General features: G+C 59.0%; 7 protein-coding genes across 7 annotated transcripts; 4 read left to right on the top strand and 3 right to left on the bottom strand.

Moving 5' to 3' along the window:
* Positions 1-91: 91 nt before the first annotated feature.
* On the top strand, positions 92-3,181 carry B0T15DRAFT_568055 (heterokaryon incompatibility Het-C). The gene is made up of 7 exons (XM_062870744.1): positions 92-474; positions 535-695; positions 747-1,133; positions 1,188-1,317; positions 1,373-1,412; positions 1,470-2,150; positions 2,227-3,181. The coding sequence occupies exons 1-7, from the start codon at positions 330-332 to the stop codon at positions 2,972-2,974; spliced, it is 2,292 nt and encodes a 763-aa protein (XP_062719801.1). The 5' UTR covers positions 92-329; the 3' UTR covers positions 2,975-3,181.
* A 502-nt stretch (positions 3,182-3,683) lies between these two features.
* On the bottom strand, positions 3,684-5,516 carry B0T15DRAFT_485801 (phosphatase 2C-like domain-containing protein; the record flags this gene model as incomplete). Its single annotated transcript, XM_062866312.1, has 1 exon — positions 3,684-5,516. One exon carries the CDS (start codon positions 5,514-5,516, stop codon positions 3,684-3,686), a length of 1,833 nt encoding a protein of 610 aa, XP_062719802.1.
* A 206-nt stretch (positions 5,517-5,722) lies between these two features.
* B0T15DRAFT_227229 (uncharacterized protein) lies at positions 5,723-6,231 on the top strand. Its single transcript, XM_062862895.1, has one exon. It carries the CDS (start codon positions 5,844-5,846, stop codon positions 6,099-6,101), a length of 258 nt encoding a protein of 85 aa, XP_062719803.1. The 5' UTR covers positions 5,723-5,843; the 3' UTR covers positions 6,102-6,231.
* B0T15DRAFT_227230 (uncharacterized protein) lies at positions 6,232-8,025 on the top strand. Its single transcript, XM_062862896.1, has 2 exons — positions 6,232-7,181; positions 7,259-8,025. Exons 1-2 carry the CDS (start codon positions 6,362-6,364, stop codon positions 7,900-7,902), a joined length of 1,464 nt encoding a protein of 487 aa, XP_062719804.1. The 5' UTR covers positions 6,232-6,361; the 3' UTR covers positions 7,903-8,025.
* On the bottom strand, positions 8,025-9,929 carry B0T15DRAFT_226959 (iron permease FTR1/Fip1/EfeU). Its single transcript, XM_062862893.1, has 3 exons — positions 8,834-9,929; positions 8,526-8,724; positions 8,025-8,453 (listed from the first exon to the last, which is right to left on the bottom strand). Exons 1-3 carry the CDS (start codon positions 9,487-9,489, stop codon positions 8,148-8,150), a joined length of 1,161 nt encoding a protein of 386 aa, XP_062719805.1. The 5' UTR covers positions 9,490-9,929; the 3' UTR covers positions 8,025-8,147.
* Positions 9,930-10,755: 826 nt separating this feature from the next.
* Positions 10,756-13,221, top strand: B0T15DRAFT_512229 (multicopper like protein; the record flags this gene model as incomplete). Its single annotated transcript, XM_062867963.1, has 7 exons — positions 10,756-11,160; positions 11,259-11,753; positions 11,805-12,028; positions 12,114-12,475; positions 12,573-12,801; positions 12,901-12,975; positions 13,203-13,221. 7 exons carry the CDS (start codon positions 10,756-10,758, stop codon positions 13,219-13,221), a joined length of 1,809 nt encoding a protein of 602 aa, XP_062719806.1.
* Positions 13,222-14,421: 1,200 nt separating this feature from the next.
* B0T15DRAFT_400561 (kinase-like domain-containing protein) lies at positions 14,422-15,669 on the bottom strand (the record flags this gene model as incomplete). The annotated part of the gene is made up of 1 exon (XM_062865066.1): positions 14,422-15,669. A coding segment is annotated over one exon (1,248 nt), but the record flags the coding sequence as incomplete, so codon positions are not given.
* Positions 15,670-16,223: the final 554 nt, after the last annotated feature.

Consider the following 16,223-nt stretch of genomic DNA (forward strand, 5'->3'; position numbering starts at 1 on the left):
TGGCAGTTGTAATGATGCCTTGAGAGTGCAATGTGCCGCTTACACCGTGAATTCCACTGACGTAAAGGCATCGCCTTCTTGGCATCCACCACACAAGTTCAACTTCAGCTTGCTGAGCTTACGGAGGCCGCCAAAGTTTACTCATCTCTCTTCAACTCTAAACTCTTGTTGCCGTGTCATCATCATCTAGCAGGTCAAATTTACGCACCAACGTAATCTGTGTGTGCGTGTACCCGTATCCAAGTGCGGAGGACTTGAATACTGACAGAAGTTCAAGACTGCTGGATTTCATTGCTGATATAGCCAACACATCTCCCACCATCAACGGCATGGCAGGGCTCAGGATGGGCTGGAGCAGTACGCTCCTGGTCCTCGCTCTGCTTCTTGTCGTTCTTCCGGGAAAAGCTGCCGCGTTCGGTGCTGGCAACATTCCCTCAATCGCCCAGGTTGAGGGCCACAACTGGAGACATGGAGGTGCGTGAGGGTTACATTTTAAGTCCCATGCATGAGCATGACTGACAGGCTGTGATGCAGACATCGAGGACGTGCTCAAGACCCTCGCCTTCCTGCATGGGAAGAAATGGACGACGCTGATGGTCTCGCGCGTCTACTTTGGCAACTGGTTGCGAGACTACTCGCAGGCGGTCGATGTCGGTAGCTTGAAGGGAATCAATGCAGCCACCATTAGAATCATCGTATGTTGTTCGTGTGCTCACATACTCTACCCCCCACACTGACGGTTCCAGGTCTGGGTCCTGTCCTTCATGGCCCACGGCTACGCAACCGAGGAATTTGAGGTGACCGACGAGCGCTTGGGCGTCTACCGACCGGAGGAGCACATCGACAACCCGCTTGGCTATGCCGACAACCAGGATGCCCGCAAGTATGATCCCCGCCTGCGCCCTCCCGTGGATCCCAGGGAACTCGAGATCGACCCGCGGACTGGCATGAAGAACTACATCGCCAACGAGCACGGCGGCTGGGCCACCAGCGCCGGCTACTTGCGCTATAGCTTCACCCGCAGCATCCACTATGGCCGGCTCTACACCAGCGGCTCGCATGGCGCGGCGGGCAAAGAGGCTGATCTATGTGAAGCTCTGCGGTGCCTGGGTCAGGCCCTCCACTGCATGGAGGTGCGTCGGTTCATACCAGGGAACGGCATGACCTGTTTCTGATAAATCTGGCAGGACTTCCCCGCTCACAGCAACTACTGCGAGCTTGCCCTCATTGAGATGGGCTACCACAACGTCTTTCCTCACTGCGGCAGTGCTACCCAGATCCACTTGAATGGCAGGACCGTCTATCCTCTGGTTACTGGTACGGAGAACAGCTGTGAGATCTGTCGTATCAGGGCGGCGCTGATAGCATGCAGGGACGTTTGGAGCGGTCGATTTCTTGCACTCTGTTCTCGGGTAGGCATCTCTTCTCCTCATACTCCGTTACGGAATCCCCCGCTAACCCAACCACAGCGAGGCCAACGACCATTTCACTCAATCCGAGGTCGATGAGATGAATGTTGCCCTCCTGAACGCCGAGCAACTGAACAGAGCCAGCGGCGATGGCCAACGCGGCATCTTTGGCTTGAACTTTGGCTCTGGCGGCGGCGACTTTATTTCCATGATCTCCAAGCTCCCTGGTGTCGGCGATGGCTACGCCTCTCAGGCTAGAAACCTAAAGGCCATGTCAGAGGCTCAGGAGCAGGAAAACGCCCGCTCTGCCCACAGCGATGTACGCGCCGCCAACGCCAACGTCGTCCCTGGCATGAGCGCCAACTTCGATCCGGTCAAGGTCGCAGGGCAGATCTACCCGATCCTCGAATTCCGCGACAAGATTGTCCGGTCCATCAACAATATGATCTCCAAGATCCCCGGCCTCGAGAGTCTGCTGGAGCGCATTAGCGAGACGCTGACGGCTTTCATTCTGGGACTGCTCGCGCCCTTTATCCGCCCCATCATCAACCAGGTGTCGCAGGTGCTGAAGGAAGGCTCCTCCGGCCTGATCGAGACGAGCGCTCAACAGCAGCTGGAGCCGTGGACCAACCCGCGCTGCGACAACCCGACCCACTCGATGCTGTCCAAAGACCACTTCACCAACATCCTCAACTCGTGCGCCGGCCGCGTGGCCGCTACCATCCTGGAATATGTCGTTCCGTAAGCTTCGCTCCCTTCCCTTCCCATCCCTGCTCCTACTTCTGACCCCTGACCCCTAACCTCCCCCGGATGAAAGCCGCGTCGTCTACGCCTGGGAGAACCCTGGCGTCCCCGTCGACGAGGTCGTCAACGACGTGCTCCGAGCCTTCCACCACCCGGCCGCCCGCAACGAGCACATCCAGATCCAGCGCGACATGTTCGAGACGGTGCGCAAGTGGACGCAGGAGACGCCCCACCGCCACCAGCTCAACCACCTCCTCTCGTCCGAGTCCGTCCGGAACCACAAGAACCACATCCTCCCCAGCGGCCAAAGCTCGCGCGGCCTTGGCGGCGGCGGTGGTGGTGCAGGCGGATGCGGCCACGGCGACGGCGGCCACGGCAAGCCCGCCGGCTCGCTCTGGTCGCAGATCCAGACGCAGAACCGCGAGAGCGCCAGCGGCAGCCACTATCATGCGCCGCCACCACCGCCCACGCACGGCCAGGCAGCGGGCTACTACGGCGCCGGCGCACCTCACGGACGGCCTGATTCCTCTGGCGGCAGCGGGTATGCGGGGAGCTACGGCCACCCTACACCGCCGCCTCCTCTTCAACCTCAACCTCACTCAGGGTATGGGTACCAGCACCAGGGTCCGTACGGACAACATCCGCCGCCCGGCCCGCCGTCGCATCAGGGAGGGTATTACCAGGGCCCGGGTCCGGGACACCACCAGCCCCCTTACGGTGGAGGAGGAGGAGGAGGCGGATATGGTGCGCCGCCGCCCCAGCCGTCGCCGTATCCGCCTCACGGACAGCCGCCTTCGTGGGGCCAGTATCCGCCGTATTAAGAACATGGCAGAACGACGTGGGAGGTGGTATTGAACTGAGCCAAAAAGGGGTCTCTAATGAAATGATCATGTTGTGATATCCTGATTTACTTTGTTATCATTTCAGACCGGGTCTAAGATGGGACACCCCGTCGTTGTCTCGTTGCGTTGGCGTCTATCTCGCCGGCTTTTCTTTCTTTCTTTCTTTTTTTTTTTTTTTTTTTTTTTTTTTTTTTTTTTTTTTTTTTTTTGCGAAAAGCTCACTATAAACAGTAAACACACAGATCGAGGAATCTAGATAGTGGTAGTAGTCTAAACTCATCCCATCCCATCGCCGGACCCCACCCCAAACAAAAAAAAACGCCGTTTCTCCATGCCATGAGGGTTACCCCCATCTTTGTTGCTTTTTGCCCGATAAACCTCCACCGTCACACAAAATGCTTATATAGCTACCTATACTGACTGACTGCTTCTCCCATATATGCCCTTTTTCCATGCCATGCCATGCCATGCTATGCAGAAACTGCTGAGGAACCCAGACCCCACGATGCCGTTGTTAAAAGAAAATAAAAAATGTAGAAACAGTAGGAAATGAAGGGTTGAATAAACGTAGAAGTCAGATAGTAAAAGAGTAGTGGAAAGGAAAGAAACGACAGAAAGAGAGAAGGAATGAAGGGGAAAAAGGCCAAGGCCAAGGATGGTTGAATACTAGTACCTCAGATCAGGTACTCTACCTGCCCCGCCGCCGCGGATCGCAAGCCTCAGCCCTCCTCATCTCGCGCATCTCGCGCGTGCCCAAACTGCCCACACCACCTTCACTCCTCCTCTCCCACCCGCCGAGCCTGACAACAAGACACGTCGCATTATCCCCGTCCCCGCTCACCTCGGTCGCATACTCGACAACCTTCCTGGCGCCTTCCTCCGGGGTGCTCGCCTCTTTAATAACATCCACAATCTCCCGGTCGCTGAGCGTGCCGCTGACGCCGTCGCTGACTAACACCAGGAAGGCGAACTCGGCCGGGCGGATCTCGACGCGCGTGATGTCCGGCTCGGCCGACACGCCAATGCGCTTGCTGAGCATATCGCCGAACGCGCGGCTGTTGGCGAGCCCCTGGAAGCGCTCCTCGCCGAACGAGTCCGTCACCAGCGAGTCGGTGATGTACTTGCGCAGCCGGCGCGACTCGGTCGGCGACGAGGGCCGGTGGTCCGACGTGAGCGGCACGGGCAGGCCCGTGGCCGTCTCGCAGAGCAGGATGCGCGTGTCGCCCACGTGGGCGACCACCAGCGTCGAGTGGGCGGACGGGTGCCAGAAGGGGGACGGCGTTGGCGTGGAGATCAGCGCCACCGAGGCGGTCGAGCCGCCCTTGAAGCGGGCCGGCCCGCCGATGCCGTGTCCCGAGGGCGGCAGGTGCGGGCTGCCAAGGATCTCGTCCTTGTTGAGTGGGAAGTCGGAGACGTAAGGGTCGTCCGGGTCCGGTTTGCGGGCTTGGGCCGTGACGAAGTCGAGATCGGCGCGGAGGAAGGCGTAGGTGAGCACTGCTTCGAGGCTTACTCGCTGTTGTTGAAGGGAAGAGCCGTGAATGGAGGAGGAGGAGGAGGAGGAGGAGGATGGTTCGCGTGTGGAGGCGGCTACCGGGACGCTGAAGTAGTTGGGTTGGAAGCGTCGGAAGTAGCCGCCTATCGTGCGCTTGTACTCGGCTAGGAGTTCAGATTGCAGCTTGGTAGCCTTGATGGTATCCGGCAGAGTCTCTTGGTGTTGTTGTTGTTGTTGCCTCGTCTCCGCCGCCAGGCCCCCGGCCCCACTGTCGGGGTCTTTGGTTGAGTCGGGGGCGCCAGGATCCCTTTTCAGACTGCTCTTCAGTCCAAACTCGGCTGCAGCCTCCTCGATGTACCCGTGAAGCTCGTCTCGGAGGAACTCGCTGCACTCGCTGCCGCCATGTCCGTCGAATACGCCAAAGTAGAAGATCTGAGGATCCCCTAGCGCGCTGGCGGCGTTGGTGCCCTCGCCCGCTGCTGCCGTCCTCGCTGCCTGGTTGCGCACCAGACTTATGGGGACGCGCTTTGCGAAGGCAGGCATGTGTATTGTCCCGGCCTGGTTCGTATCCTCGTTGTACTTGCGCTGCCCGCGGGAAACGGAGACGCCGAAGTGGTGTTTCGCGCTTCGCAGAGGTATACGGACGACGGTCAGGTCGCGGCTGGGCATGTCTGGGGGGGCCACGGCCGGGCGGGAGCCGGGATCCGGAGTGTGGGGTGTTGAGGCGGAACGCGGAAGCTTGTGACCGGGGCCGGCCAACGACCGGGAGTCGGGATGCATCGAGGACGAAGGGAGGTGCGTTACAAAGTAGGTATTAAATCCACGCCGGATGAATCGGCTGCCTAGTTGCTGTCCATAGTAGCCGCTATGAAAATGCGTCGCATCATGGAGGGTCACGGCGGCCGTTGTCCGCGCCGGAGCTCGGAGCGGGCGCCGGATCCCGGCGACTCGTAGAACGCTTGGTAACATGGCGACCCCACTGTTGCAGCCTTGTCCGTGAAGGTGAAGGAACGTAGCGACATAGCCCATGAAGGCATCTAGAAGGGTTGCTGGCGGCCTGCGAATCGCGCGAGTTCGGGCGTGTCCCAGCGGCCGACGACGGACTGATGGCATTCTGGGGCAACCAGCCAATGCAAGCCGCACTATCCAAGCAAAGATCGATCAGGTGAGGTGTCGGGTCGTACAGCCATGACACGACCGGGTGGCTCGCCGGAAGGAAACTATCAGGTAGGGCTGAACTGGGTGTCGGGGCTGAGGAGTGTGAGGACAAATGTTGGCTGCTTCTCGGCCTTTTCCAGAAATGCGGCGTTGCAGCGATTGGTGGACAGGGTCAATACTAGCGCCTAGCAGGGGCCGATGCTTGGCAGTCAGGGGCCAAAGGACATAACCAAAACAACCGTTCTATTAATTCAGTTATTTCTGAGTTCAATTCCATGTTCTGGAGGATCAGTACACTATCCAGGGGCTGATACACCAACTAAAAGTTCCACATTCATGTTGAGGGTGAGATGTGTACATCCTTTTCACTCTCGCTTTCATCCCAAGAAAATCCCCCGCCGAAGTTTGGTGGGGCGCTGCCAGTCGGCCAACGTCATTGTGTGGAATTGTGGGTAAAGTTATCAATCCATGGCTTGGCATTCGACTCCTTTGCTGCCTCCCTAAACCTAACGGACGTCGGAGGCCTTGGATCTCACCCCATGAGATCTGCTCCGATCTCACAGATCTTGCTTGGATCCAAGTCGATTTTCCACCTAGGTCCTGGAAACAGACCAGGAATCTCTTCAGAGATAGTTTCTACTTTCTTCGGTGTATTTCTCTCCTGCTCCGTCCCACCGTACATGGTGCCCAAGTTTGCATGACGGCCATTTCAAGTAATGGGCGACACGGCGGAAGGTCAAGATGGCGACCCGACAGATTCGGCCACCAAAGGGGATCTTCAGATCGTTGAGATTGTGCCGGACGGGGACATCGTGCTCGATGTGACCTTCGAAGCGTCCAGAGAAACCCTGAAGGCAGCTAGAAAGGCGGCCAGGCCCAGACCGGGACAGAAGCCTGCACCTCCACCGGCTCCCGAAGCGAGGCATCGTGTAGGATACAGGGCCAAGCTCGCCGTTCTGAAGCAGAGCTCGAAATACTTTGACAACCTGCTTAATGATACCAGGTTCGCCGAGGCCAGGGCGATAGAGACCGGTTTCCAGCAGCTGTCTCTGAGAAATGTGAACCCGTCAGAGGCGGATGCCGCGGAACTCCCTGTGGTGAAAATCCACGAGGACGACGAGGCAACGCGGTCAGCCGGCCAACATGCCGTGTTTGAAGACATGCTGAGGATCCTGCATAAAAGGCCGCCTGCTGCTTCGGGAACCGTAACGATGCAATATCTTGCTGTGCTGGCTGTCCTCTCTGACCGGTTCGACTGCACGGCGACTGTGTCCAAGTCGCAGGTCTTGAAGTTCAATTGGCCGGTCACACGGACTTCCGCGTCGCGGGACGGGCCAGCCCTCGCTAAGGCGGCGGAAGAGACCCTGCGGCAGAAGATCCTGGTGTCATGGCTGCTCGACCAGCCCCTGAAGATGCAAGTCACGACCCGTGAACTCATAATGTACGGCTCGAGGAGGTGGAGCGCATCCTTCGACGAGGAAGAAGATGGTAACGTCGATGCTGCTGCGTGGTGGGATCTTCCTGACGATCTCGAGAGTGAGAGCCAACCCTCCCCCCCCCCCCTCCCGGGAAGCCAACCCCCCATTTCATGTGTTGACCATCAAAAACCCAAGGAGAACTACACTACCGCCGCGAATGCATCCTCAACACCATCGCCTCGGTGCAGCGGCACTTCCTCCAGCTCTACACGTCGCGCACGCGGCAGTGCAAGCTCGGCTACGACTCCAGCGCCAGCTGCGACTCGTACCAGCTGGGCGAGATGGTCAAGTTCCTCGCCAGCCGCGACCTGCTTTTCCTCGCCGACTTCTCGTCCCTGTCGCCGGACGCCACCCGCCGAGACTACGCCACCGTCGACATCGGCCAGATCCTCGCCGCGCTGAAGCAGTGTCCCAGCTACCAGATCGACAAGAACCACACAAACTGCGGCCTGCGCACGCGCATCCTGCCGATCGTCGAGTACATCCAGGCCATGTTGTCGTCCAGCGTCGTGTTCATCTCGAGGCGGGCGTGGAGCAGGGATCGGAGGGCGACGGCCTGGTGCCCACAGGAGGAAGCAGATGAGAGGGCCGAGCCGAGAGTGTTTCGGTTCACGCGGTCCATGGCCGCCGAGCAGCGTCTGCGCTACGAGGGGGCCATGGGGTTGGATAATGCGGCAAAGGCGCTGTTCACGGCTGATCGGTGGGATTGGACACCCGAGGATCGGGATGAGTCGAGGGGTGCCGAGTTTGGAAGATGGCCCGGCAGGTTGGTGGATTAGGTGAACACACAGACCAACACAGAAATGAGAAAACAAGGTCCGTCATAGCGGAAGCCTTGATATCACGGACCTCGGTCGATACACCGGGCAGCCATCACCACCGAGAAGTCCTACCTCGACTCTGTTCCGTGCAGTGAGACTAGCTTATGAATGCGATGCTCATAAGTAGATTCAAGAGACGTGGTCAAGCCCTATCTAGAGGGCGTGTATCCCTGGCTTGCCCCAATCACATTGCGTACCCTATGCTAAACCCCCAGCACAGTTACCTCGTCTCTTGAGACAGCTTTGTTGTCACCCGCGCCTCGACTCGCAGGCTTCTCACTACTCTCCTCCTCCGATCCTGCGTCGGCCGCAAGCGGAGCGCTCTTGGCTTTCATCAACGGCCAGTGGCCCTTCACCTCGCGGTATCTCATGACGAAGAACGAAGCCATCACGCAAATCCAGTACACGTTGTACGAGATGACCGAGCCGTAGGTGGCCGAGTTCTGCCACCCGAAGATGGCATTGAAGAAGCCCCAGCCGCCACCGCCGTTGTAGTTTGGACTGCAGCACTGTATAATGTCGTCAGCTCTGTGTCTCAGGGAGGTGGGAACTCGAAAGGATACGGTAGGTAGGTAGCTTACATTGACATGCCACACCGACCTGTCGACGTCATACGAGCCGGGACCCTCTCCCAGCTCGGCGGCGTCACTTCCCACGATGTCTTGCCAGTCCTTGGCCTCAAACGACCACACGGCGCGCGAGAAGAGTCCGGCGGCAACCAGGTACAGGAGACACGTCGAGATGACCAGGAAGAGCTGCAACTTGGACGTGGATCCTCCCCTGAGCGGCACGTAGTTAGTTTAATTTTAGTCAATAACGGGAACCCCCCACCCCCTTAGCTGGAGAGTTCCAAGCGAGTTTATTTTTTTTTTGTGTTGTTTCCACTCACTTGTACAACAAATACCCGACGGCAGCCCCGGCGGCAATGCCCACCACAACCGGCAGCGGCACCGCCGTGGCCGGCGCCGTGAAGGTCACGCCGGCAATGAACACCACCGCCTCGATGCCCTCCCTCAGCACGGTCACAAACGGCAGCGCGAACATGGCATACCGCTCCATCCACCGCTTGAGCGCACCCCACCTGGTCGTCATCGTCATCGTCGTCGCCGTCGCACCAGTACCAGTACCGGTCTTGTCAAGCTGCTGCTGCTGCTGCTTGTCCATGACACCGGCGAGCTTGGCGCGCCACTTGTCCTGCATCTTACCGATGCGCAGCAGGGCGGCGCCCACGACGCTGATGATCAGCGACGCGACCAGCGAGAAGGCGCCCTCGAACTGCATCTCCGAGGCGTCCCACTTGTTGGCGCCGGCCGTGTAGAAGACGGCGATCAGCGCCGCCGCGATCACCAGGCACACCACCAGGCCGAGCAAGGTGCCCAGCCATACCTGCCGCACGAGCCGCTTGTGCAGGGCCCTGTCGCTGTCGTTGTCGTTGTTGTTGAGGGTCTGCTTGAGGAAGGCGAGGAGGACCGAGACGATGATCACTGTCTCGAGGGCCTCGCGGAAGGTGACGAGGAAGATTGGGACGGAGAAGACGTCGGGCATTTTTCCTTTTTTTTTTTTTCTCGATTCTCTTCCGGCCTCTCTCTCTAGTTGATTTTCGATACCTTTTTGGCTGGGTGCCTTATTAGACCAGGAGAGGGAGGGCTGGGGGTGAAGGGCAGCGAGGGGGAGCACGCAAGTGATTATCTGATCTGCCGATAAATTCCATCAGATAACAACGTACCTATGTCACACAACTGCAACCCGTGCTGTGCGCTCGGGTTCGATCTGCGTGTTGTAGTGGGGGGAATTGTCATACCAACCAGGGCAATCGGCTGATCTCGGCCTGCCTTTGCCCAGGTTCCATCAGATACGATCCCTGTTGATGAATGAACTTTTCAATAAATCGCGCTTCCATTCCGTGTCCGGCTACGGAACTCGGGAGCGAGGTTTGGATTTCATCTGCGGGCGTGATATTCTGCTGCTCAAATTGCTTGGTCTTACTCGTCCAATAACATGTTGTGTCTACCTACCTAAGGTACCTAAGTCTAGTGAGCTATGCAATGTGTTCATGATTGCCTGTTTGAGTATCATCTTCGATGCAGCCCTCCATCCCCATCCTCGAGCTGCTTCATGAATTTTTACTATCGTGTGGAGCTGCGAGCCTTGTCACACGATGATCGAACCACGAGAAAGAAACCACTTCAAGTTCCCGCCAAGCTCTAACCCTTGTGGTCATAGCCGCCAAGCCATAGCCAAGTTTAAGCCAAGTCTGGTTAAGCATTGCGGATCCCTCCGGTCTCGAACGTCAGGAACAACAAGGTTCTCGCTCTCCATTGCTGTGGACCGAGGTTTCTTCGAAACCGTCCGTTCCGAGCCGATCTCGGCAAAAGGACAGTTGGGAACTTCGCGCAATGTGGGAATGTAGATTGGCCACTGTGGCTCCTGTTTGTCGTTCATTGGGACGGTGCAACCTCCCCGCGCGGGCTGGATGGGCAGATGGGGTACCTTACCAAATACCAATAGTGTGGGACGTGTGCCGGGCATCGTCCCATGGAAAATCTTCATTCGCCTGTGTTGCTTCCCGCTCCGGGTTTATGATCTGATAGGCTGTTTAAGGTTCCCGAAACGATCTGATTATCTGATTTGATTGATAAGATGCCCCGACTTCTCCCATAACCCTTCCTCTAGCCGAGAGACTGGCCCGTTTCCATACGGTTTTTCTCTTCAGCCGGGGATTTTTTCCGGCACGTTTAGAGTTCAGCAGAGCGTCGACGAGGGCTTCAGCAAAACAGTTGAGCTCCTCCCACCATCAACGCTCAGTCAACGATGGCCCAGCTGGCCGGCACTAACACCAGGCTCTTCAGCCATGGTCACGCCCAAGTGTACAGCCGATCTGGCCTTGTTTGGCTGGTTTGGCTTCTTCTCTGGCACGGTCTCCTTGCGCAGGCCGCGACAGTGACGTACGACTTCAACATCACATGGGTCACGGCCAACCCGGATGGCCTGGCCGAGCGGCCCACCATCGGCATCAACGGACAGTGGCCGATCCCAACCGTCCGGGTCGACGTCGGCGACCGGCTCGTGGTCAACGTGCTCAACCTGCTGGGCAACCAGTCCACCTCGCTTCACTTCCACGGCCTCTTCATGCAGAACGCCACGCACATGGACGGTCCCGGCGGCGTGTCGCAATGCCCCATCCCGCCCGGGTCGCGGTTCACATATAACTTTACAGTCAGTGAGGTTCTACCCAGGTCCAGGTCGAGCCAGATTATAGCAGATAGCAGAAGTTGCTGACCCTCAACCCCAACCCCCCCCCCCCCCTCCTATAGATTGACCAGCCGGGAACGTACTGGTACCATTCGCACGTGCACGGCCAGTATCCCGACGGCCTGCGCGGCCCGCTGATCGTCAACGACCCCGGCTCGCCGTTCCGGCACCTGTACGACGAGGAGGTGGTCATGTCGGTCTCGGACTGGTACCACGACCAGATGCCGGGCCTGCTGCGCTGGTTCATCAGCAAGGCCAACCCGACGGGCGCCGAGCCGGTGCCCAACTCGGCGCTGCTCAACGAGACCCAGAACCTGACGGTGGCCGTGCGGCCGGGCAGGACGTATCTCTTCCGCGTGGCCAACATCGGCGCCTTCGCCGGCCAGTACCTGTGGTTCGAGGGCCACAACATGACCATCGTCGAGGTCGACGGCGTCTACACGCACCCGGCCGAGGCGAGCATGATCTACCTCTCCGCTGCCCAGCGCTGCAGCTTCCTCATCACGGCGAGGGACGATACCTCGGTGAATTTCCCGATTGTGGCCAGCATGGACACGGTGAGTGCCCTTACTCTGCGGTTTAATGGTGTGTAAGGCTGAGTCGACCAGGACCTCTTTGATACGCTGCCGGGCGACTTGAACTGGAACGTGACCGGATGGCTGGTCTACGATTCTTCCAAGACCCTTCCCGAGCCGGCCGTCCTGTACGACCCCTTCGACCCCTTCGACGACTTCGGCCTCGTGCCTTGGGACAACCAGACCCTGCTTGGCGAGCCGGACCAAACCGTCGTCCTGGACGTGATCATGGACAACCTGGGCGACGGAGCCAACTAGTAAACAAACCCTCCCCTCTCTCTCCTTCCATCCTACTAGCAGAAGCATCCCCTCCCCTCTAACACCAATACCTTTCTTATCCAGCGCCTTCTTCAACAACATCACCTACGTCTCGCCCAAGGTGCCGACGCTGTACACGGTGCTCAGCGCCGGCACGCTCGCGACCGACGCGACCGTGTACGGCAGCTACACGCACTCGGTCGTGCTGGCCAAGAAGGACCAGGTCGTCGACATCGTCGTCAACAACCTCGACTCGGGCAAGCACCCCTTCCACCTGCACGGCCACGCCTTCCAGGTCGTGTGGCGCTCGGAGGACGACGCTGGCACCTTCCCGGTCGCCGACTCGAACGTCACCACCGATTTCCCGAGGGTCCCCATGAAGCGGGATACTGTGGTGTTGAGGCCCGGCGGGAATATGGTGCTGCGGTTTAAGAGTGATAATCCTGGTACGTACAAGTAGTACAGTACAAGTACAATACACTTTTCTGTGAACCCATAGGTACCTGAGGTACTAGTAATTACTAATATGTGAGAGAAAAACAGGAGTCTGGCTCTTCCACTGCCACATCGAATGGCACGTCCAGTCCGGCCTGATGGCCACCTTCATCGAGGCGCCGCTCGAGATCCAAAAGGCCCTCCCCGCCCTCCCCGCCGACCACCTGGCCGCCTGTGAGAAGGCGGGCATGCCGACGGCGGGCAACGCCGCGGGGAATACCGTCGACTTGCTCGACTTGTCCGGCCAGAACGCGCCGCCTGGGCCTTTGCCTTCCGGGTACGTTCCCCTCCTCTCTTTTTCTTTTCTCGCCTTCTATTCTGCCAATAATGAAATATGATGAGATATTTTCCATAACTGACTTGTCGAAACGCACAGATTCACGCCCCGCGGCATCGTCGCACTGGTGTTCAGCTGTGTGAGCGGCATCCTCGGCGTGGCGGTGGTCGCGTGGTATGGGTTCGCGGAGCAGCCTGGGCAGCAGCAACAACAACAAGAGGGGAGCCGTAGAGGAGCGGTGACAGGGCAGGGGCAAAAGCAAACCGGGGTGGTCGAGCCGCCGGAGGGGGGAAGATCAGTAGTAGTGCTGGGGGAGGGTGAGGATGGGGGTGGTGGTGTGGGGCGGACGGAGGGTGTTGTTGCGAGTGTTGATGGGGACGGGGGGCGATGATCTTGTTTAGGTATTTCCAGGTTACCTAGGTAGTGTAGAGGGTGAAAATCAGGGGCGAAGAGTTGATTACATCCCCCACCGACCGGGAAAAGCCCAACACGGGATACATCATACCTACCTACCGGTAGTTTATCTGCCCGGATCTGTTCTAAGCAAGCATCCAAGATCGAAATTCTGCGATGTATGCTGCAACCTATGGGCTGGGCTAGTCAGATCTCCGGGATCTTTGACCCTATATTACAGTAGTACCTTCGACGCCTCCAACAACCTTCTGTGCATCTTCTCACCTCTTCCCCTGTAGACCTCCTTCCCTGCCTCTCCTCACCTGTATCCATCCCCGGACCATTGGCACTTAGAAGCGCGGTGCGGTGCCAGACCGCAGCATACAGACAATCTTAAACTCCAAATATCCCAGCAAAACAACAATTGTAGAACGCCGTTCCCCCAGCAGCCTTATTATACCAATACCCAGACTCAGATTCTAGCACTCACCCCTAGCGCCTACCCGCATTCGAGGGCCTGCGCTCCCGCCTCGGATCCCGCTGCGGCTGTACCGGCTGTACCGGCTGCACCGGCTGCACGGGGACAGGCTGCACGGGGATAGGTTGCACATACATGGGCTGGACACGCTGTGCCAGCTGCGGCTGCACATAGACGGGCTGCACCGGACGTACAGGTTGTACCGGCTGCTGGGCACGGTGAGGTTGAGGTTGAGGTTGAGGCTGAGGCTGCGCCGGTGGAACATACGAGTTCTTGCGCGGCCTCTGCTGCTGTGGTTGTTGCGGCTGTGCGGGCTTCGGCTCGTACACGAAGATGGACGGGTCGCGGCGCGGCTGCTGCGGGGCGGGATGAGGAGCCGGCGGAGCCGGGCGGACTGGTAGAGGAGCCTGAGGAACCACCGGCTGAGCTGCCCGGCCTGGCTGCGCGGCGGGATACCCCGCTGCACCTGCATTCGTCGACCCACGACGCTGACGCTGTTGTTGTTGTTGTTGTTGTTGTTGTTGTTGCTGCTGCTGCTGCTGTTGGTGCTGTTGTTGCTGAGCGGCGGCGGTGGCCTGCTGTTGCTGCTGACGCCGCTGCTGCCGCTCCCGGAGCTTTTCCTCGTAGCGGCGCTTAGACTCCAGATACTCTTTCTCCGCCTGCTGCACCGAATCCAGAACCGGGACTGCTCCAGCGGCAGGCTGCTGCTGCTGCTGCGGCGGCGGCGGCATCTTCGCTTTGGACTGGGCCAGGAAGGCGGCGCGTTCGGCCTTGGTGTACTGGGCGCCCGGCCGTGCCGGCAGCTGCTTGGCCTCCTCCTCCTTCTGCCTCTTCTGGAAGTCGGCCCAGTCGGTGATGGACTGCCGCCACACGGGGGCAGCGGCCTGGTCGCGCTCGCGCGCCCGGCGCTCCACGTCCTTCTGTCGCTCGCGCTCGCGCACCATCCATTCCTGGTACTGCTTATACTGCTGCTGCGCGCCAAAGAGCTTGTTGATGCGCTCGCCTTCCTTCAGCCGCAGGGCATACAAGCGCGAGCTCATGCTGCCAGCCGTCGGGCGGTCCACCGGGTCGATCGAGAGGCACTCGTCGACCAGATCCTGCAGCTCCGCGTCGTAGCACGACGGCAGCCGAGGGAAGGCCGTCCCCGCCGGCGGGGGGCTCCGGCCGGTGCAGATCATGTTGATGAGCACGCCGACGCTGTAGACGTCGGCCATGGGCGACTGGTGGTTGTAGAACAGCAGTTCGGGCGCGCTGGTGCCCAGCGTCCACCGCGCGCCCGGTGCCATGGTGTACGCCGACCGCTCCTGCACCGTCCTGTCCCGGCTGAGCCCGAAGTCGGTGAGCACGCAGAGACGGTCGTCCTTGCGGGCGAGCATGGCGTGGTGGTCAAGGAGGTGCTTCTCCGCGGCCGCATCCAGCGCCTTTCCCTCGCTCAGCCGCCACAGCGCCTGGTTCATCCCGGGCGTGACCTTCATGGTCATGAGCACGTTGTCCGTCTTGATGTCGCGGTGCAGGATGTGGGCCGCTTGGATGTCGGCGAGGGCGCAGGCCAGCTGCCACGACACGTGCGCGACGATCAGCGGATGGATCCGCCGCGTCTTCTCGTCCCGGCTGCTGGTGTACATGTTGTTCATGAACCGGTGCAGGTCGCCGCCCTCGAGCAGCTCCGTGTAGATTCGCACCTCGCGCGTGTCGACATTGTATGACGCGTCGTACACCTGCACCACGTACTTGGACCAGCTCGCGGCCTTCCGCCACACGTCCAGCTCCCGCTTCGTCGCCCATTCCTCGTACGAGCCTTTCACCTGCTGCAGCTTGCACGCCATCATCTGGCCGTTCTGCCTCTTCTCCACCCGATAGACCGTGCCATACGTACCCTTGCCTAGCTCTTCGTGTGTTCGGTAGTACTTCGAGTCATCGTGCCTGATCTGCCTCAAAATAAAGGTGTCAGGTTTCTTGTCGCTCTCAGGTTTCTTGTCGCCCCTGCTGGTGCTCATGGTGGTAAAGGAAAGAAGAAACAGAAAGCCGGGGAGGAACGGATGACAGAGCCGCAGAACAGGTAGTGCCGGACTGCTGGATTTAGGGGAAGAGCGAGGCAAATGTGAGTATAAGACTGGGCGAGAGGGATAGCAACGTGCTTGCAGTACCAGACCGCAGAATTCAGACTGATAACAGAGGACAGAGGACAGGGCAGAGAAGAGGATACTGGTGCCGAAACGCCACTTACCTTGGATCCAAACTCACGTTATATAAACCTGTCCATCCATGACTTTCTCACCGGCTCGTATCATCTAACTGATGATTACTGATCGCACAGCTAGGAGTACCGCACCCAACTGCACCAAGCTGACTCGGCCGCCTCCTTTAGACATAAGCAAACTAGGTCAGGACCGGGTGGGTACTTAACTAGTATCGATGCCGACATTTTCAAAGCCCCGTCCGGCCTTAGCGTCCCTTGGTTCCCGAGGCGTCGGCGGTGCTGTCTCATCCCCAGACAGATCAACGAGAAGAAAGATTGCATCGCGCTGTCAGAGCTAGGTACTTAATCAGC

This window comes from Chaetomium strumarium (assembly GCF_033439665.1).
Source record: "Chaetomium strumarium strain CBS 333.67 chromosome Unknown B0T15scaffold_5, whole genome shotgun sequence".
Classification (NCBI taxonomy): domain Eukaryota; kingdom Fungi; phylum Ascomycota; class Sordariomycetes; order Sordariales; family Chaetomiaceae; genus Chaetomium; species Chaetomium strumarium.